The sequence below is a fragment of the Rana temporaria genome, chromosome 5 (assembly GCF_905171775.1).
Source record: "Rana temporaria chromosome 5, aRanTem1.1, whole genome shotgun sequence".
Taxonomy (NCBI): Eukaryota; Metazoa; Chordata; class Amphibia; order Anura; family Ranidae; genus Rana; species Rana temporaria.
In genome coordinates, this window is record NC_053493.1 from 427,525,327 (window position 1) to 427,546,584 (window position 21,258).

Sequence of the window (21,258 nt, forward strand, 5' to 3'; positions counted from 1 at the left end):
GTTTCTGGATTTCTGCTAATAGATTTTTCACCTGTTGCTCACGTTTCTTTTTTATTTTCGATCCGTGTCTAATTAACACTCCCCTGATTACCACCTTGTGGGCCTCCCAAATCATCCCTGGATTACTCCCTGGTGTATCATTCAATTTAAAATATTCTGCGATTTCCCGAGCCACATCCTCCCTCACCTCTTCATTCTGTAGAAGACTCTCATTTAGTCGCCACCTCCTATCTTGAGTCATCTCTGCTCCAGATAATGAAATACAGAGACTCACCGGGGCATGGTCTGACCACGTTATGCTACCTATAGTTACTTCAGTCACAGATGAGATCAAGTAATGGGGAATCATAAACATATCAATTCTGGAATATGACTGGTGTGGATTGGAGTAGAAAGTGTAATCTCTCTCCTCTCCGTGCATCACCCTCCATATATCTACCAGCTGGGCCTCGTATAACTTCTCCAAGACACCCCGTCTGACCCCTTCTGGGGCAGATGACGTCCCCCCGGAGCAATCAATCTTCGGGCTCAAAGGTATATTGAAGTCCCCTCCTAGAATTATTTTACCTTCCGCGACTGCCATCAGCTTCTTAATAGCCTTCCTCAGAAACACATCCTGTTGTTTGTTTGGTAAATACACCGTCGCCAGGGTCACCTTAATCCCCCTTATTGTCCCCTTTAAATAGAGGTATCTCCCTTTTGTATCTTGATATTTATTTTCTAGTATCCAGGGGACTCTATTGGATACCAGAATAGAAACCCCCTTCGATTTTGCCTCTTGATTTTCCGCATGATAAGTAAATGGGTAGTGCTTACTCTGTAGTATCGGGAGCCCTCCCGACCTGAAATGCGTTTCCTGGATATAAACTATATCGGTTGCCGTGCGCCACATATCGCTCAGCAACATCCTGCGTTTTTCGGGGGTGTTGAGTCCCCTAGCGTTTAGGGAGGTTATTTTTATCCCCTCCATCTACCGAATAGACGAGAAGAGATGGGATAAAAAAAAAAAAAAACACAAAATCACAAGACCCCAAAAAAAAAGAAAAAAATAACTAAGTTTGGGGTATAAACCCTGTTCCCACTCGCTCACACTACTCTCGTTACTCTCCCTCCCCCTCCCCCACCCTCCCCCCTTCTATGTCTCACTCAGAGAGCATCCCCACTTTTGACCCCCGTCCCAAATTGGTCAGTAGGTAAAATCCTAATCCTGGGGCTGACCCAATTCCGGCAGAGCACTCTATCTAGTTCTTCCAGATAGGATATAATGTAAATAAGAAAGAAAAATACTTGACAATTCCCCAGAAGAACAAAAAAAAAGAACGAAAAAGAAATATATTAAAATAAATAAGGCTATATGTTCCAGCCTACCCCTGTAGTGCGCTCACTCTATATATAGACCCCTGTAGTGCGCTCACTCTATATATAGACCCCTGTAGTGCGCTCATTCTATATACAGACCCCTGTAGTGCGCTCACTCTATATATAGACCCCTGTAGTGCGCTCAGTCTATATATAGACCCCTGTAGTGCAGTCTATCTATATATAGACCCCTGTAGTGCTCTCATTCTATATATAGACCCCTGTAGTGCGCTCAGTCTATATATAGACCCCTGTAGTGCGCTCACTCTATATATAGACCCCTGTAGTGCGCTCAGTCTATATATAGACCCCTGTAGTGCGCTCAGTCTATATATAGACCCCTGTAGTGCGCTCACTCTATATATAGACCCCTGTAGTGCGCTCAGTATATATATAGACCCCTGTAGTGCAGTCTATCTATATATAGACCCCTGTAGTGCTCTCATTCTATATATAGACCCCTGTAGTGCGCTCAGTCTATATATAGACCCCTGTAGTGCGCTCATTCTATATACAGACCCCTGTAGTGCGCTCACTCTATATATAGACCCCTGTAGTGCGCTCAGTCTATATATAGACCCCTGTAGTGCAGTCTATCTATATATAGACCCCTGTAGTGCTCTCATTCTATATATAGACCCCTGTAGTGCGCTCAGTCTATATATAGACCCCTGTAGTGCGCTCATTCTATATATAGACCCCTGTAGTGCGCTCAGTCTATATATAGACCCCTGTAGTGCGCTCAGTCTATATATAGACCCCTGTATTGCGCTCATTCTATATATAGACCCCTGTAGTGCTCTCATTCTATATATAGACCCCTGTAGTGCGCTCAGTCTATATATAGACCCCTGTAGTGCGCTCAGTCTATATATAGACCCCTGTAGTGCGCTCATTCTATATATAGACCCCTGTAGTGCGCTTAGTCTATATATAGACCCCTGTAGTGCGCTCAGTCTATATACAGACCCCTGTAGTGCGCTCATTTTATATACAGACCCCTGTAGTGCGCTCAGTCTATATACAGACCCCTGTAGTGCGCTTATTCTATATACAGACCCCTGTAGTGCGCTCATTCTATATATAGACCCCTGTAGTGCTCTCACTCTATATATAGACCCCTGTAGTGCGCTCATTCTATATACAGACCCCTGTAGTGCGCTCATTCTATATACAGACCCCTGTAGTGCGCTCATTCTATATATAGACCCCTGTAGTGCGCTCAGTCTATATATAGACCCCTTTAGTGCGCTCAGTCTATATATAGACCCCTGTAGTGCGCTCATTCTATATATAGACCCCTGTAGTGCACTTAGTCTATATATAGACCCCTGTAGTGCGCTCAGTCTATATACAGACCCCTGTAGTGCGCTCAGTCTATATATAGACCCCTGTAGTGCGCTCATTCTATATATAGACCCCTGTAGTGCGCTCATTCTATATATAGACCCCTGTAGTGCGCTCATTCTATATATAGACCCCTATAGTGCGCTCATTCTATATACAGACCCCTGTAGTGCGCTCATTCTATATACAGACCCCTGTAGTGCGCTCATTCTATATATAGACCCCTGTAGTGCGCTCATTCTATATATAGACCCCTGTAGTGCGCTTATTCTATATATAGACCCCTGTAGTGCGCTCATTCTATATATAGACCCCTGTAGTGCTCTCATTCTATATATAGACCCCTGTAGTGCGCTCAGTCTATATATAGACCCCTGTAGTGCTCTCATTCTATATATAGACCCCTGTAGTGCGCTCAGTCTATATATAGACCCCTGTAGTGCTCTCATTCTATATATAGACCCCTGTAGTGCGCTCATTCTATATACAGACCCCTTTAGTGCGCTCATTCTATATACAGACCCCTGTAGTGCGCTCATTCTATATATAGACCCCTGTAGTGCGCTCAGTCTATATATAGACCCCTGTAGTGCGCTCATTCTATATATAGACCCCTGTAGTGCGCTCAGTCTATATATGGACCCCTGTAGTGCGCTCAGTCTATATACAGACCCCTGTAGTACGCTCATTCTATATACAGACCCCTGTAGTGCGCTCATTCTATATATAGACCCCTGTAGTGCGCTCAGTCTATATATAGACCCCTGTAGTGCGCTCATTCTATATATGGACCCCTGTAGTGCGCTCAGTCTATATATACAGACCCCTGTAGTGCGCTCATTCTATATACAGACCCCTGTAGTGCGCTCATTCTATATATAGACCCCTGTAGTGCGCTCAGTCTATATACAGACCCCTGTAGTGCGCTCATTCTATATACAGACCCCTGTAGTGCGCTCATTCTATATATAGACCCCTGTAGTGCGCTCAGTCTATATATAGACCCCTGTAGTGCGCTCAGTCTATATATAGACCCCTGTAGTGCGCTCAGTCTATATATAGACCCCTGTAGTGCGCTCAGTCTATATACAGACCCCTGTAGTGCGCTCATTCTATATATAGACCCCTGTAGTGCGCTCAGTCTATATATGGACCCCTGTAGTGCGCTCAGTCTATATATAGACCCCTGTAGTGCGCTCATTCTATATACAGACCCCTGTAGTGCGCTCATTCTATATATAGACCTCTGTAGTGCGCTCATTCTATATATAGACCCCTGTAGTGCGCTCATTCTATATATAGACCCCTGTAGTGCGCTCATTCTATATATAGACCCCTGTAGTGCGCTCAGTCTATATATGGACCCCTGTAGTGCGCTCAGTCTATATATAGACCCCTGTAGTGCGCTCAGTCTATATATAGACCCCTGTAGTGCGCTCATTCTATATACAGACCCCTGTAGTGCGCTCATTCTATATATAGACCTCTGTAGTGCGCTCATTCTATATATAGACCCCTGTAGTGCGCTCATTCTATATATAGACCCCTGTAGTGCGCTCATTCTATATATAGACCCCTGTAGTGCGCTCAGTCTATATATGGACCCCTGTAGTGCGCTCAGTCTATATATAGACCCCTGTAGTGCGCTCAGTCTATATATAGACCCCTGTAGTGCGCTCATTCTATATATAGACCCCTGTAGTGCGCTCATTCTATATATAGACCCCTGTAGTGCGCTCAGTCTATATATGGACCCCTGTAGTGCGCTCAGTCTATATATAGACCCCTGTAGTGCGCTCAGTCTATATATAGACCCCTGTAGTGCGCTCATTCTATATATAGACTGTGATACATTTGCCTATATGTCTCAGTTGCTGCTCCCTGCTAGCCAGGTTATTGACGTGCTAATGTCCCCTCACTATTTCTAAAGGTTAATTGATCTATTGTGTTGTGTGAAGGAGAGCTGGGTTTAAGTGGCTTGTGTTAATTATTCTGATTGCTTCATTGTGGTAATTATGTCTCTATATGCGGGGTCGAGCGGTCTGGTTGATGTATTCAGTACAGCTAGTGCTCAGCGTCATTGATGTCATTGTCTAAAGAAAATGTGTTTCAGCATCGGCCCCGTCGTGTCTACCTACTCATCTGTATGGAAGCCCCAGTGTGAGGGGGGCGGAGATTTGTCATTGTAACAGTTTTGGAAATGACATATAAGCTGTGTGTTATAACATTAAAGTCTGTGTTGTTCAAGCAGTAAGCTGGTCTCATGTGTGGCTTTCTGGGCGACTCCAGGGATATCCCTCCTCGTGGAATATTGGGGTGATGTTCTTATGGAAGAAGGGAATCTTTGACGGGGATATCATACCGATACCGTCACAATTGGTTGGTAGCAGTGGGATTTTTCCCTTCTATTCCCCTTCACACCCGGATTCCAAGCAGACACTGGAAGAACTACTGGAAGTTCGTGGAAGGATTGCTAGCAACAAAACCAAGCGGGTCATCATAGCAGAATTAATGGAGCTAGACCAGGAGGACGGGATTGCAGCAACGCCAGCAGTACAAGAGATGGAGACACCAGTGATTCAGGAGGAGGAATCGCCAGCCAACAAGCTAATGAGAGAGAAGCTAGCGTGGTTCGGCCCGAACCCAACGCCAGATGTGGTACTGAAAGTGATGGACATGTTAGTAAACGCAGAACTACAGAAGGCTAAAGAAATAAGGGACGCAGAGCTACAGGAGGCTAAAGAAATAAGAGACGCGGAGCTACAGGAGGCTAAAGAAATAAGAGACGCAGAACTACAGAAGGATAAACAAATAAGAGACGCAGAACTACAGAAGGATAAACAAATAAGAGACGCAGAGCTACAGAAGGATAAACAAATAAGAGACGCAGAACTACAGTTAAAACTGGCAGCAGTCCAACAAGCAGCCGCACCTTCTACGAACAGTGAGTACAGCACAGCAGACGCAAGGAAGATTCCGTTTAGCGCTTTTAAAGCTTTTGATGAAAAGGACTGTGAGATTGATAACTACCTGGCGGATTTTGAGCGACAATGTAACCTGCACCAAATAGCTAGAAGAGAGTGGGTTGCAATATTGTCAGGCAAACTGTCAGGCAAAGCTTCTGATGCTTTCCGGACCGTGCCAGATCAGGATATTCATAGCTACGCCCGGGTTAAAGAAGTGCTCCTGGCTCGTTATGCAGTAACCCCAGAGTCCCACCGACAGAAGTTCAGGGACTCGCGCAAAACCACGAAAGACTCTTATGCGGAATGGGCATGCCAATTGTCCCGGTCGGCCTCTAACTGGGCTAACAGCAGCCAGGCCACCACCGCAGAGGACATTTTGCAACTAATGCTCCTGGAGCAATTTTACAATCACATCCAGACGGACGTCAAGGATTGGGTGAGAGATCGTAGGCCCATGACTCTACCAGAGGCCGCGAAGTTGGCGGATGAATATGCGGATACTCGCAAGACAAACCAGGTCACACCACAGGAACAACCTCCACCACAAACGGTGCCCTCACACCCACCAGCCGCTAGATACCAGCCGCCTAACAGACCGGTGACATCTAGCCCTCGCTATCATCGCCAGGAGGGCAACGAACAACGCTGCTTCCGGTGCAAACAGCTGGGTCACTTCAAGCAGAATTGCCCCATGAATGACAACACCAGGTCAAATTGGTCTCAACCTGGGTACCGCCCACCAGCAGCAGCCCATTGTGTAGACTCGGCTTGGGATCCAAAGGAGCTGGGTCAGGAAGAACCATTGGGCACCCCTTACGAAGCCCTCATGGTACAATCTGTTATTACGGACAACAGGGAACACCATTGTCAGCTGGTCATGGGCGACAGCCCTGAGCCGGAGGGGCCCTGGAGGGAGCTGGGCAGAAAGAGGCACCGCCGGCCACCCTTCAAGAAGAAGAGGTCCTGGAAGCCGTATAACAAGCTGACCTGGGAGGAGAAGAAGCGACTGGAGGAGAGGGAGTCGCAGCGGGCGTCCCAGATGCGTGCCGAGATGTTCGCCAAGGGCCCACCGGTGGCCCCTTACACCACCACCCAGTTCCTGATGATGAAGGACCACGTGGAGAGCCTGCAGGACATGAGCAAGCAGGAGCTGATCCGTGAGTACATAGAGCTGGAGGAGTGCATAAGCCGCAGGGAGGAGGAGAACAACCACCTGAGGTCACAGCAGCATGAACTGGAGATGGAGCTGGAGAAGCTCCAAGAGGAGAACCGGCGGCTGCGGAGGGAGCAGGGGGTGGCTGACCTTATGGGGCTCTGATTCCCCTCCCCCCCCCCCCCTGGACTCTGAGCACCAGTGCTACAGCATTTCAACAAATATAACTTTTTCTTTTTATGAATCTCCTGGGATTGTCACTTCAGAGCCATAACCTGCCCCCTCCCATAGCGGGACACCTAGACGGCGGCGCACAGACCCATTCGCTGTCTTCACACTGACTTCTGGTGACTTTGCAGATCGCACAAAGACTTGGGGACTGACCGGCGTGTGATCTGACGACCCGGTGACATACCTGAGTCTGAAGCAGTTGCCAAGGGAGGTCAGTCATGCCAAACGGAGTTAACCTCTGACTAATAGCTCTGAACCCGTCAACCCTACTGGACCAGGAAAGGTCCAACCGGGTTTGCCGGAGCAGGGAGCAAAAGGGGGGCCATTGTGATACATTTGCCTATATGTCTCAGTTTACTGCTCCCTGCTAGCCAGGTTATTGATGTGCTAATGTCCCCTCACTATTTCTAAAGGTTAATTGATCTATTGTGTTGTGTGAAGGAGAGCTGGGTTTAAGTGGCTTGGGTTAATTATTCTGATTGCTTCATTGTGGTAATTATCTCTCTATATGCGGGGTCGAGCGGTCTGGTTGATGTATTCAGTACAGCTAGTGCTCAGCGTCATTGATGTCATTGTCTAAAGAAAATGTGTTTCAGCATCGGCCCCGTCGTGTCTACTCAGTCATCTGTATGGAAGCCCCAGTGTGAGGGGGGCGGAGATTTGTCATTGTAACAGTTTTGGAAATGACATATAAGCTGTGTGATATAACATTAAACTCTGTGTTGTTCAAGCAGTAAGCTGGTCTCATGTGTGGCTTTCTGGGCGATTCCAGGGATATCCCTCCTCGTGGAATATTGGGGTGATTTTCGTTATGGGAAGAAGGGAACGTTGACGGGGATATCATACCGATACCGTCACATAGACCCCTGTAGTGCGCTCATTCTATATATAGACCCCTGTAGTGCGCTCATTCTATATATAGACCCCTGTAGTGCGCTCAGTCTATATATGGACCCCTGTAGTGCGCTCAGTCTATATATAGACCCCTGTAGTGCTCCGCCCACCATCACAGAGCTGATTCGCTGATATCACCAGCATTCCCGCCTCTGCCCATCATGACTCCACCCAAAACCCCGACCCCCAAAACAAATCACCAATCAATTTGCTTCAAAAATTCTTTATTAGACTTTGTACACAGCGCTCTATACAGGAGGAGCTCCGCCCCCAACGTATTTACATCCTTCACGTCCGCCGCGTGCTCAGCGCCTGGAGAAATCTCCGCCTGAAACAGAGAAAACAGGAAGTGGGTGGAGTCAGTGCAGTGAACTATGGAAGTTTTGGGAGGGGCAGAGACACAAACTACTGCAGGAAATCTCCCCATTGTGGGAGGGGCAGAGACACAAACTACTGCAGGAAATCTCCCCATTGTGGGAGGGGCAGAGACACAAACTACTGCAGGAAATCTCCCCATTGTGGGAGGGGCAGAGACACAAACTACTGCAGGAAATCTCCCCATTGTGGGAGGGGCAGAGACACAAACTACTGCAGGGAAATCTCCCCATTGTGGGAGGGGCAGAGACACAAACTACTGCAGGAAATCTCATCATTGTGGGAGGGGCAGAGACACAAACTACTGCAGGAAATCTCCCCATTGTGGGAGGGGCAGAGACACAAACTACTGCAGGAAATCTCCCTATTGTGGGAGGGGCAGAGACACAAACTACTGCAGGGAACCTCCCCATTGTGGGAGGGGCAGAGACACAAACTACTGCAGGAAATCTCCCCATTGTGGGAGGGGCAGAGACACAAACTACTGCAGGAAATCTCCCCATTGTGGGAGGGGCAGAGACACAAACTACTGCAGGAAATCTCACCATTGTGGGAGGGGCAGAGACACAAACTACTGCAGGAAATCTCACCATTGTGGGAGGGGCAGAGACACAAACTACTGCAGGAAATCTCCCCATTGTGGGAGGGGCAGAGACACAAACTACTGGGGGGAATCTCCTCATTGTAGGAGGGGCAGAGACACAAACTACTGCAGGAAACCTCCCCATTGTGGGAGGGGCAGAGACACAAACTACTGCAGGAAACCTCCCCATTGTGGGAGGGGCAGAGACACAAACTACTGCAGGAAATCTCCCCATTGTGGGAGGGGCAGAGACACAAACTACTGGGGGGAATCTCCTCATTGTAGGAGGGGCAGAGACACAAACTACTGCAGGAAACCTCCCCATTGTGGGAGGGGCAGAGACACAAACTACTGCAGGAAACCTCCCCATTGTGGGAGGGGCAGAGACACAAACTACTGCAGGAAATCTCACCATTGTGGGAGGGGCAGAGACACAATCTACTGCAGGAAATCTCCCCATTGTGGGAGGGGCAGAGACACAAACTACTGCAGGAAATCTCCTCATTGTGGGAGGGGCAGAGACACAAACTACTGCAGGAAATCTCCTCATTGTGGGAGGGGCAGAGACACAAACTACTGCAGGAAATCTCCTCATTGTGGGAGGGGCAGAGACACAAACTACTGCAGGAAATCTCCCCATTGTGGGAGGGGCAGAGACACAAACTACTGCAGGAAATCTCCCCATTGTGGGAGGGGCAGAGACACAAACTACTGCAGGAAATCTCCCCATTGTGGGAGGGGCAGAGACACAAACTACTGCAGGAAATCTCCCCATTGTGGGAGGGGCAGAGACACAAACTACTGCAGGAAATCTCACCATTGTGGGAGGGGCAGAGACACAAACTACTGCAGGAAATCTCACCATTGTGGGAGGGGCAGAGACACAAACTACTGCAGGAAATCTCCCCATTGTGGGAGGGGCAGAGACACAAACTACTGCAGGAAATCTCACCATTGTGGGAGGGGCAGAGACACAAACTACTGCAGGGAAACCTCCCGATTGTGGGAGGGGCAGAGACACAAACTACTGCAGGAAATCTCACCATTGTGGGAGGGGCAGAGACACAAACTACTGCAGGGAAATCTCCCCATTGTGGGAGGGGCAGAGACACAAACTACTGCAGGAAATCTCCCCATTGTGGGAGGGGCAGAGACACAAACTACTGCAGGAAACCTCACCATTGTGGGAGGGGCAGAGACACAAACTACTGCAGGAAATCTCACCATTGTGGGAGGGGCAGAGACACAAACTACTGCAGGGAAATCTCCCCATTGTGGGAGGGGCAGAGACACAAACTACTGCAGGAAATCTCACCATTGTGGGAGGGGCAGAGACACCAACTACTGCAGGAAATCTCACCATTGTGGGAGGGGCAGAGACACAAACTACTGCAGGGAAATCTCCCCATTGTGGGAGGGGCAGAGACACAAACTACTGCAGGAAATCTCTCCATTGTGGGAGGGGCAGAGACACAAACTACTGCAGGAAATCTCCCCATTGTGGGAGGGGCAGAGACACAAACTACTGCAGGAAATCTCCCCATTGTGGGAGGGGCAGAGACACAAACTACTGCAGGAAATCTCCTCATTGTGGGAGGGGCAGAGACACAAACTACTGCAGGAAATCTCATCATTGTGGGAGGGGCGCCCCTCTGACAACACTCACCTTGACAACTGCTGCACTCGCAGCTTTGAATGACGGGAAGGACCACTGGCTCCTCCTCCCCGTCCTCACATTGGAGGTTGAGGATCTTCACCGGGGTGTCGGGGTCCAGCCTGTAGCTGCAGCAGTCGCACACGGTCTGGAGGTAGGGCTCCTGGAAGACAGAGGACAAGCATGACACCCTTCCCAGACGGCACCCTCCTCCTGCCCATATTATAGGTCCCGAGATCGGGGGGGGGGGCTCCTCCCACATCTCCCGTCTCACCTCAGCCAGGACGTTGGTCCAGGAAGTGCAGCGGCCCCGGCAGAAGCTGACCTCCACCTGGTCCAGGTAACAGTTGCCTTTGGTGATGTTCCGGAGTTCCGTGTGGAGGCGGCACACCGGCGATCGATCGGCTGCGGGGAAAGAGGACGCGTTATTCAATATTCATATTATTGGACTGGACACCAATCCCTGGACACGTCGGGGGATCTCCTTACCTGGGATCTCCATGCGGCACACCGGGCAGCACTCTCCGGGCTCCTGAACCTTCACCTCTCCCTGCCAGGGGGGGACACAGAGGTTATTACCCCCCAATGCAGTCCATAGACATAACAATACGTGGGAATGGGGGAGGGGATCTGTGATCTCTATTCCAGGATCTGGGTCTCACCTCCACACAGTAGAGCGGGGGGCACACTGGCGCACAGACTCCGAGACCGTTTACACAGTGGCACACGAGACACTCGTCCTGCCATGTCGCTCCCGCCTGTAAAAAAAACACAAATGACAGAATTTTCCATTGTAACGGAATGATCCGTGACACCCAGAGAAGGATGGGGGGTACTCCTGTGCCAGCGTCACTAATGACTCTTGGGTCTAGGGTCACCCTGTGCCCCTTTTGGGCATAGGGTGACTGATAACTGATAATTCATGTTTTGCAGGAGATCTGGACATATTACAGGTTGGTAAAGTCTGACTCCACATGGAGTGTTTTCATTCAATGGGGGGACACAGGCTTTTGAGGTGTTAATTGCGTCTGCTCCTAGACATTCCATTGTGTGATGCTAATACTGTTTTGTGTCCATTGTGCTAATTAGGTCTTCTCCTAAGACCTTTCATTATGTATGCTAATGACACTGTGGTGATGTGGAATGTGACTTGTCAAGCTGTATGCGGAGACAGGCTGTCTGGATAATGACTAATAATTAACTCAACTGAATGTCATTGTCTAAGAGAAGGTGTATGAAGCCCCCCCATTGTGTGATGCTAATACTGTCCATTGTGCTAATTAGGTCTGCTCCTAAGACCTGTTCATTGTGTATGCTAATGACACTGGCCCAGATTCAGTAAGCAATTGCCCCTGCGTAACCATAGGTTACGCAGCGCAATTGCTGACTTGCGCCGGCGTAACAAGTTCTCCTGATTCAGAGAACTCGTTACGCCGACTGCAGCCTAAAATCTGCGTGGCATAAGGCTCTTATGCCACACAGATTTTAGGCTGCATTCTTGCGTTGACCGCTAGGGGGCGCTCCCATTGTGGTCAGCGTATAGTATGCAAATTGCATACTTACGCTGATTCACAATGTTGCGCGGGCCCTGCGTACGCAAGGTACGGAGTTTCCGTACGGCACCTTTAGCGTAAGGCTGCCCCTTCTAATAGTAGGGGCAGCCAATGCTAAAGTATAGCCGCCGTTCCAGCGACGTGAAATTTGAATTTCACGTCGTTTGCGTAAGTGATTTGTGAATGGCGCTGGACGCCATTCACGTTCACTTTGAAGCAAATGACGTCCTTGCGACGTCATTTGCCGCAATGCACGTCGGGAAAGTTTCCCGACGGAGCATGCGCTCTACGCTCGGCGCGGGAGCGCGCCTAATTTAAATGATTCCCTCCCCCGGCGGGATCATTTACATTGCGCGCGCTTACGCCGGGCAATTTTGCCGGCGCGCCCTCGCAATTTACGGAGCTACTGCTCCGTGAATCTAGGGCAGCGCAAAATATTTGCGTGGGCGCAGGGCAAAATCGTTGCCCTGTGCCTCCGCAAATAAAACGCAAATGTACCTGAATCTGGGCCACTGTTTTGTGTGTGGAATGTGACTTGTCAAGCTGTGTGCAGAGACAGGCTGTCTGGATAATGACTAATAATTAACTCAACTGAATGTCATTGTCTAAGAGAAGGTGTATAAAGCCCCCCCCCATTGTGTGATGGTTTGAGGGGGTGGAGAGTTTCATTGTCCCTGTAACTGCATAGAAAGCTGAGAGTGTACCATTAAAGATTCATTCATACATTTTAAAACCAGTAACAGAGCTTGTCAGTCTCGTTATTCTGGGAAATGAGATGGATCGTGTCTGATGTCTGCTGGCTTGTCGGATAAGCTGTCATGGGGCGATGGAATGGGAATATCGTAAACGGTGGTGATCGCTACATCCATCATCTAATGCAGTGGTTCTCAACCTTTCTACTGCCGTGCCGGAGTGGAGAGGTCGGGGTGGAGAGGTCGGGGTGGAGGGGTCGGGGTGGAGGGGTCGAGGAGGAGAGGTCGGGGTGGAGAGGTCGGGGAGGAGAGGTCGGAGTGGAGAGGTCGGGGAGGAGAGGTCGAGGAGGAGAGGTCGGGGTGGAGAGGTCGGGGAGGAGAGGTCGGAGAGGAGAGGTCAGGGAGGAGAGGTCGGAGAGGAGAGGTCGGGGAGGAGAGGTCGGAGTGGAGAGGTCGGGGAGGAGAGGTCGGAGTGGAGAGGTCGGGGAGGAGAGGTCGGGGTGGAGGGGTCGGGGAGGAGGGGTCGGGGTGGAGGGGTCGGGGTGGAGAGGTCGGGGTGGAGAGGTCGGGGAGGAGAGGTCGGAGTGGAGAGGTCGGGGTGGAGGGGTCGGGGTGGAGGGGTCGGGGTGGAGAGGTCGGGGTGGAGAGGTCGGGGAGGAGAGGTCGGAGTGGAGAGGTCGGAGAGGAGAGGTCGGGGAGGAGAGGTCGGAGTGGAGAGGTCGGGGTGGAGGGGTCGGGGAGGAGAGGTCGGGGTGGAGGGGTCGGGGGGGGGGGGGTCGGGTGGAGAGGTCGGGGTGGAGAGGTCGGGGTGGAGAGGTCGGGGTGGAGAGGTCGGGGTGGAGAGGTTGGGGAGGAGAGGTCGGAGTGGAGAGGTCGGGGTGGAGGGGTCGGGGAGGAGAGGTCGGGGTGGAGGGGTCGGGGAGGAGAGGTTGGGGGGGAGGGGTCGGGGTGGAGAGGTCGGGGGGGAGAGGTCGGGGTGGAGGGGTCGGGAGGGGTCGGGGTGGAGAGGTCGGGGTGGAGAGGTCGGGGTGGAGAGGTCAGGGTCGGAGTGGAGAGGTCGGAGAGGAGAGGTCGGGGAGGAGAGGTCGGAGTGGAGAGGTCGGGGTGGAGGGGTCGGGTGGAGAGGTCGGGGTTGAGAGGTCGGGGAGGAGAGGTCGGGGTGTAGAGTTTGGGGTGGAGAGGTCGGAGTGGAGAGGTCGGAGTGGAGAGGTCGGGGTGGAAAGGTCGGGGAGGAGAGGTCGGGGTGGGGGTGGAGGAGAGGTCGGGGTGGAGAGGTCGGGGTGGAGAGGTCAGGGAGGAGAGGTCGGGGTGGAGAGGTCGGGGAGGAGAGGTCGGGGAGGAGAGGTCGGGGTGTAGAGTTTGAGGTGGAGAGGTCAGGGAGGAGAGGTCGGGGTGGAGGGGTCGGGGGGGAGGGGTCGGGTGGAGAGGTCGGGGTGGAGAGGTCGGGGTGGAGAGGTCGGGGAGGAGAGGTCAGGGTGTAGAGTTTGGGGTGGAGAGGTCAGGGAGGAGAGGTCGGGGTGGAGAGGTCAGGGAGGAGAGGTCGGAGTGTAGAGTTTGGGGTGGAGAGGTCGGAGTGGAGAGGTCGGGGTGGAGAGGTCGGGGTTGAGGGGTCGGGGAGGAGAGGTCGGAGTGGAGAGGTCGGGGTGGAGGGGTCGGGGAGGAGAGGTCGGGGTGGAGGGGTCGGGGGGGAGGGGTCGGGTGGAGAGGTCGGGGTCGGAGTGGAGAGGTCGGGGGGGAGAGGTCGGGGAGGAAAGGTCATTCCCCGAATATCTGCTGTATGAGAACCATTGGGGGACAATGTAAAGCAGAATGAAGGGCCCCGTACCTGGTAGAGCTCTCCGTGGTGCTCACACTCGCAGTGCGCAGGACTCACACACTGTCCTGTACGGCTCCGGTAAGTCCCCGTCTCACACACACAGCTCCCCGAGGTGCCGCTGCTGCAGTTCCTCCATTCCTCTCTGTACAGTTCCTGACAAGTCCTTTCACACAACTCTTCATCCATGGAAGGACTTCTCCACCTCTCCCTGAGGGGACAACCTGACCGGAGACCGAGGAAATGTCATCATGTGTGTACAGTCCCTGAGCTAGGTCCCTGGTGGTGTACACAGTCCCTGAGCTAGGTCCCTGATGGTGTGTACAGTCCCTGAGCTATGTCCCCGATGGTGTACACAGTCCCTGATCTATGTCCCCGATGGTGTGTACAGTCCCTGATCTATATCCCCGATGGTGTGTACAGTCCCTGATGGTGTGTACAGTCCCTGATGGTGTACACAGTCCCTGAGCTAGGTCCCTGATGGTGTGTACAGTCCCTGAGCTATGTCCCCGATGGTGTACACAGTCCCTGATCTATGTCCCCGATGGTGTGTACAGTCCCTGATCTATGTCCCTGATGGTGTACACAGTCCCTGAGCTAGGTCCCTGATCTATGTCCCTGATGGTGTGCACAGTCCCTGATCTATGTCCCTGATGGTGTACACAGTCCCTGATCTAGGTCCCCGATGGTGTACACAGTCCCTGATCTATGTCCCCGATGGTGTGTACAGTCCCTGATCTATGTCCCCGATGGTGTGTACAGTCCCTGATCTATGTCCCCGATGGTGTGTACAGTCCCTGATCTATGTCCCTGATGGTGTACACAGTCCCTGATCTAGGTCCCTGGTGGTGTACACAGTCCCTGAGCTAGGTCCCTGATCTATGTCCCTGATGGTGTGCACAGTCCCTGATCTATGTCCCTGATGGTGTACACAGTCCCTGATCTAGGTCCCCGATGGTGTACACAGTCCCTGATCTATGTCCCCGATGGTGTGTACAGTCCCTGATCTATGTCCCCGATGGTGTGTACAGTCCCTGATCTATGTCCCCGATGGTGTGTACAGTCCCTGATCTATGTCCCTGATGGTGTACACAGTCCCTGATCTAGGTCCCTGGTGGTGTACACAGTCCCTGAGCTAGGTCCCTGATCTATGTCCCTGATGGTGTGCACAGTCCCTGATCTATGTCCCTGATGGTGTACACAGTCCCTGATCTAGGTCCCCGATGGTGTACACAGTCCCTGATCTATGTCCCCGATGGTGTGTACAGTCCCTGATCTATGTCCCCGATGGTGTGTACAGTCCCTGAGCTAGGTCCCCGCTGGTGTGTACAGTCCCTGATCTATGTCCCTGATGGTGTGTACAGTCCCTGATCTAGGTCCCTGATGGTGTGTACAGTCCCTGATGGTGTGTACAGTCCCTGAGCTATGTCCAGTCCCTGAGCTAGGTCCCCGATGGTGTGTACAGTCCCTGATCTATGTCCCTGATGGTGTGTACAGTCCCTGATCTAGGTCCCCGATGGTGTGTACAGTCCCTGATCCAGGTCCCTGATGGTGTGTACAGTCCCTGATCTAGGTCCCTGATGGTGTGTACAGTCCCTGATCTAGGTCCCTGATGGTGTGTACAGTCCCTGATGGTGTGTACAGTCCCTGAGCTAGGTCCCTGATGGTGTGTACAGTCCCTGATGGTGTACACAGTCCCTGAGCTAGATCCCTGATGGTGTGTACAGTCCCTGATCTAGATCCCTGGTGGTGTGTACAGTCCCTGATCTAGATCCCTGATGGTGTACACAGTCCCTGATCTATGTCCCTGATGGTGTGTACAGTCCCTGATCTAGGTCCCTGATGGTGTGTACAGTCCCTGATGGTGTGTACAGTCCCTGATCTATGTCCCTGATGGTGTACACAGTCCCTGATCTATGTCCCCGATGGTGTACACAGTCCCTGATCTATGTCCTTGGTGGTGTGTGCGGTATGGTCGGCACTCACTGCAATCTGGGAGGTCGCAGTCCCTCCGGCGGGTCGCGGTCCCTGTACATTCCTCTCCATCATACAGACGCAGTTGGCTTTTCCGCCGCTGCGCGGTTTGGACTCCGGCCCCGCAGGTGACGGAACACGGCGACCAGTCCGACCACTGGGACCACCGACAGTCCACTGTAAGGAAGGAAGAATCAGAGGAATTTACCCGACACGGGCCGAGGCTGCACAGGAGGCGGGTCAATAACTAGCCAATCACAGACAAAGGACAGCAGTCCTCGGGGGCGGGACTTACCGGCACAGTCCTCCGCAGTGCACAGGAAGCTTCCCATGTGGCAGGTGCTGCAAGACAGACAACATAGGATACATATGAGGGGTCCCTGCATGGACTGAGCGTCTCGCACCCCGCACCGTACCCCTCTTACCAGTTGTTACATTGGTGGTAGATGACGGTGCCCGCCGGGTACGCCCTCCCCCGCTCCTCCAGCGTCAGGTTGGCAGTCCAGGGCAGGTGGGGGGAGGGTTGGAGAACGCACATACAATCTTCCGGGGAGACGCAGACTCCGCCCTCAAGGACCTGCAGGGGGCATCACACATGTGTGCACATGTCTAGTTTAAATTTGTATTTTTTTTAAAGAAAATTACTAAATTGCATTTTTTTTTTTAGCAGAGACCTTAGAGAATAAATGGGCGATTGCTGCAACTTTTTATGTATTTATGTAATTTTTTTTATGCATTTGCACAGCAGTTTTGCAAATGCAATTTTTTTTTTGTAAAAAAAAAAAATGTTTTTAATGGATTAAATTAGACGCCTTCAATTCGTTAATTCAGAAATATCCGAATTAAGAAAAAAAGTTTTTTTTTCAGAATATTCATAATTTGGAATGTTCAAAAATTCGTAAATTCGTAAATCCAAAAACCCGAAAATCTGAAATAATAACTAAGGGGCCGGATTCACGTAGAAGCGTGCATCTTTGTGCGGGCGTAACGTATCCTATTTACGTTACGCCTCCGCAACTTTGACAGGCAAGCGCAGTATTCACAAAGCAAAGTTGCGGCGGCGTATCGTAAATAGGCCGGCGTAAGCCCCGCCTAATTCAAAGGTGGAAGATGTGGACGGGTGTTATGTAAATTTATTGTGACCCCACGTAAATGACGCTTTTTACGAACGGCACCGTGAAAGAATCCCAGTGCGCATTGCTCCAAATTAATCCGCAAAAAGCCAATGCTTTCGACGTGAACGTAAATGACGCCCAGCCCTATTCGCGAACAACTTACGCAAACGACGTAAAACGTGAAAAATTTGATGCTGTTCCGACGTCCATACCTAACATTGGTTGGCCTCATATAGCAGGGGTAACTTTACGACGTAAACGGCGTATCTGTACTGCGTCGGCCGGGCGTACGTTCGTGAATTGGCGTATCTAGCTGATTTACATATTTCTAGGCGTAAATCAGCGTACACGCCCCTAGCAGTCAGCGTAAATATGCAGTTAAGATACGTCGGCGTAGGAGACTTACGCCGGTCGTATCTTAGAGAAATTCTGGCGTATATGATTCTTTGAATCAGGCGCCAAGATACGACGCCTCAGACTCAGAGATACGACGGCGTATCTTCTATGAGAATCTGGGCCTATGTACCTAATAATAAATAGTGGAGTAGATTCAGGTACCTTGTGCGGCGGCGTATCCTCCAGATACGCCGCCCTAATTTGAATTCCGCGACCGTGTAGCGTTACGCCGATTCACAAAGGCAGTTACGCTGAAAAAATAGGCTTCCTCCTCCGACGTAACTTGATTGCGGCGGCGTAGAATTGTGTGCAATATAACTTTGGCCGCTAGGGGCGCTTCCGTTGTTGTCAGCGTAGAATATGCTAATTTCTTAGATACGCCGATTCACAAACGTTCGTGCGCCCGACGTTCGTTTTTTTACGTCGTTTGCGTTAAGGCTTTTTCGGCGTAAGGCTGCTCCTGCTATTAGGAGGCGCAGCCAATGTTAAGTATGGACGTCGTTCCCGCGTCGCGATTCGAAAATTTTACGTCGTTTGCGTAAGTCGTCCGTGAATGGCGATGGACGCCATTTACGTTTAGGTCGAAACCAATGACGTCCTTGCGATGTCATTTACCGCAATGCACGTCGGGAAATTTTAGGGACGGCGCATGCGCAGTACGTTCGGCGCGGGAAACGAGCCTAATTTAAATGATATACGCCCCCTACCGGATCATTTGAATTACGCGTGCTTACGCCGGCCCCTTTTGCGCTACGCCGCCGCAACTTACGGAGCAAGTGCTTCGTGAATACAGCACTTTCTCCGGTATGTTACGGCGGCGTAGCGTAAATACAATACACTGCGCCGCCGTTTAAATTGCGCGCCCCTACCTGAATCCACCCCAATGATACAATTACAGGTATCGGAATTTCCTTTCACATTTGGCTGTCGGTAAAATGCAGCGAATAGGAATTTTATCCAAATTTACAAATTATCCAAAAACAACAAATGCCGCATCTAAGTGAATAAAACGTAAAAAAAATTTTTTATAATAATAGTCGTATTATTTATTTTCATTTAGATGCGGCATTCGATATTTCGGATAATTTGTAACATCGGATAAATTTGCATTCGTTACGTTTCACTAACAGCCAAATGTGAAAGGAAATTCCGATACCGGCAATTTAATAGTCATGGTTATTGTTACTTAGCTGGTTATTCTTTCGGATTTTCTAATTTTTTAATTTACGGATTGCAATCATAAAAAAAAGACCTTAAAAAACAAATAAATTCAGCAGTGCACATGTCTAGTTTAAATTTGTATTTTTAAAAAAAAAAAATTACTAAATTGCATTTTTTTTTTTTTAGCAGAGACCTTAGAGAATAAATGGGCGATTGCTGCAACTTTTTATGTATTTTTTTTTATGCATTTGCACAGCAGTTTTGCAAATGCAATTTTTTTTTGTAAAAAAAAAAAAAATGTTTTTAATGGATTAAAAAAAACACAATATTTTTACCAATTTTTTTGTATAATGTGAAATATGATTTCACACCGAGTAAATAGATACCGAACATGTCACGCTTTAAAAATTGCGCACGCTTGTGGAATAGTGTCGAGCTACGGTACCTAAAAATCTCCATAGGCGACGCTTTAAACGCCTTTACAGTTTACCAGTTCGGGGTTACAGAGGAGATCTAGTGCTAGAATTATTGCTCTCACTCGCAGTGATACCTCACATGTGTGGTGTGAATGCATTTTACATATGTGGGCGCAAATTATGTACGTGTTCAATTCTGCGCACAAGTTCAAAGGGACGTGCGCTTTACTTCTTTAATTTTTTACACTGTCCCTTTTTTTTCGTTCTTATTTATTTTCCTTTTTTTTTTTTACACTGTTCCTTTCATATTTTTTTCTTATTTCTTTTACTTTTTTTACACTGACCCTTTCATTTTTTTCTTTTACTTTTATTTTTACACTGTTCCTTTCATTTTTTCTTTTACTTTTGTTTTTACACTGTTCCTTTCATTTTTTCTTTTACTCTTATTTTAACACTGTTCCTTTCATAATTTTTTTTCTTATTTTGTTTTACTTTTTTACACTGTGCCTTTAATTTTTTTTCTTATTTATTTTCCTTTTTTTACACTGTTCCTTTCATTTATTTCTTTTCCTTTTATTTTTACACTGTTCCTTTCATATTTTTTTTCTTATTTATTTTCCTTTATTTTTACACTGTACCTTTCATTTTTGTTTCTTATTTATGACTTATGTATGTGATTGATTCTGCGCGCGAGTACGGAGGAACAGGCGCTTTACTTTTTTTTTCTTATTTATTTAACTTTTTTTTACACTGTCTCTTTCATTTTTTTTCTTATTTATTTTACTTTTTTTACACTGTTTCTTTCATTTTTTTCTTTTCCTTTTATTTTTACACTGTTCCTTTCATATTTTTTTTTTTTCATTTTTTTTACACTGTTCCTTTCTTTTTTTTCTTATTTATTTAACTTTTTTTTACACTGTTCCTTTAATTTTTTTTTTCTTATTTACGACTTATGTATGTGATTGATTCTGCGCGCGAGTACGGAGGAACAGGCGCTTTACCTTTTTTTTTTTTTATTTGACTTTTTTTTACACTGTACATTTAATTTTTTTTTTTTTTTACACAGTCCCTTTCATTTATTTTTTTTATTATTATTTTTTTAGACTGTTTCCTTGATTTTTTTTCTTATTTATTTGACTTTTTTTACTCTATCCCTTTAAAAATAAAAAGTAATATAAATCAGATTTTTTTTTAAAGGGACAGTGTAAAAATAAAAAGTAATATAAATAATAAGAAAAAAAATCATAGGGACAGAAGCTTTCCGGGTCATTTCTTGGGCGCACCGGTAAAAGCGGTAAGCCAGAGAAACACCAGCGAGTGGTGGGAGAGAAGGGGGGCGTCCCCTCCCGCCGCTTCGGAAAGCATTCCCAATCCCCGTCTATCCATTCAGTTCAGCTCCTCCCACCAGGGTCACCTACCTCTCCTCGGGGGCAGGCACAGCCGGGCTGGCACGTCTCATTCAGGCAGGCGGTGTCGGGTCGGAGGTCGGCGCAGCTCATAGGGCAGGAATTGGCGCAGTCGCTGTAAATCTGACCGTCGGGACACTCTACGGAGATTATTCATGGAGGATTAGAAA

General features: G+C 49.2%; 1 protein-coding gene across 1 annotated transcript in view; it reads right to left on the reverse strand.

Annotated features, from left to right (window-relative positions):
- Window positions 1-8,153: 8,153 nt before the first annotated feature.
- LOC120941395 (SCO-spondin-like) overlaps window positions 8,154-21,258 on the reverse strand; it is a 210,291-nt gene continuing 197,186 nt past the window's right edge. Inside the window, exons 106-115 of the mRNA XM_040354735.1 lie at window positions 21,101-21,228; window positions 17,020-17,171; window positions 16,890-16,936; window positions 16,607-16,771; window positions 14,633-14,844; window positions 11,225-11,320; window positions 11,052-11,112; window positions 10,837-10,967; window positions 10,575-10,725; window positions 8,154-8,278 (exon numbers count right to left, since the gene is read on the reverse strand). Coding sequence (XP_040210669.1) covers window positions 8,256-8,278; window positions 10,575-10,725; window positions 10,837-10,967; window positions 11,052-11,112; window positions 11,225-11,320; window positions 14,633-14,844; window positions 16,607-16,771; window positions 16,890-16,936; window positions 17,020-17,171; window positions 21,101-21,228 — 1,166 coding nt within the window. The 3' untranslated portion in view covers window positions 8,154-8,255. The remainder of the gene's footprint in view (window positions 8,279-10,574; window positions 10,726-10,836; window positions 10,968-11,051; window positions 11,113-11,224; window positions 11,321-14,632; window positions 14,845-16,606; window positions 16,772-16,889; window positions 16,937-17,019; window positions 17,172-21,100; window positions 21,229-21,258) is intronic.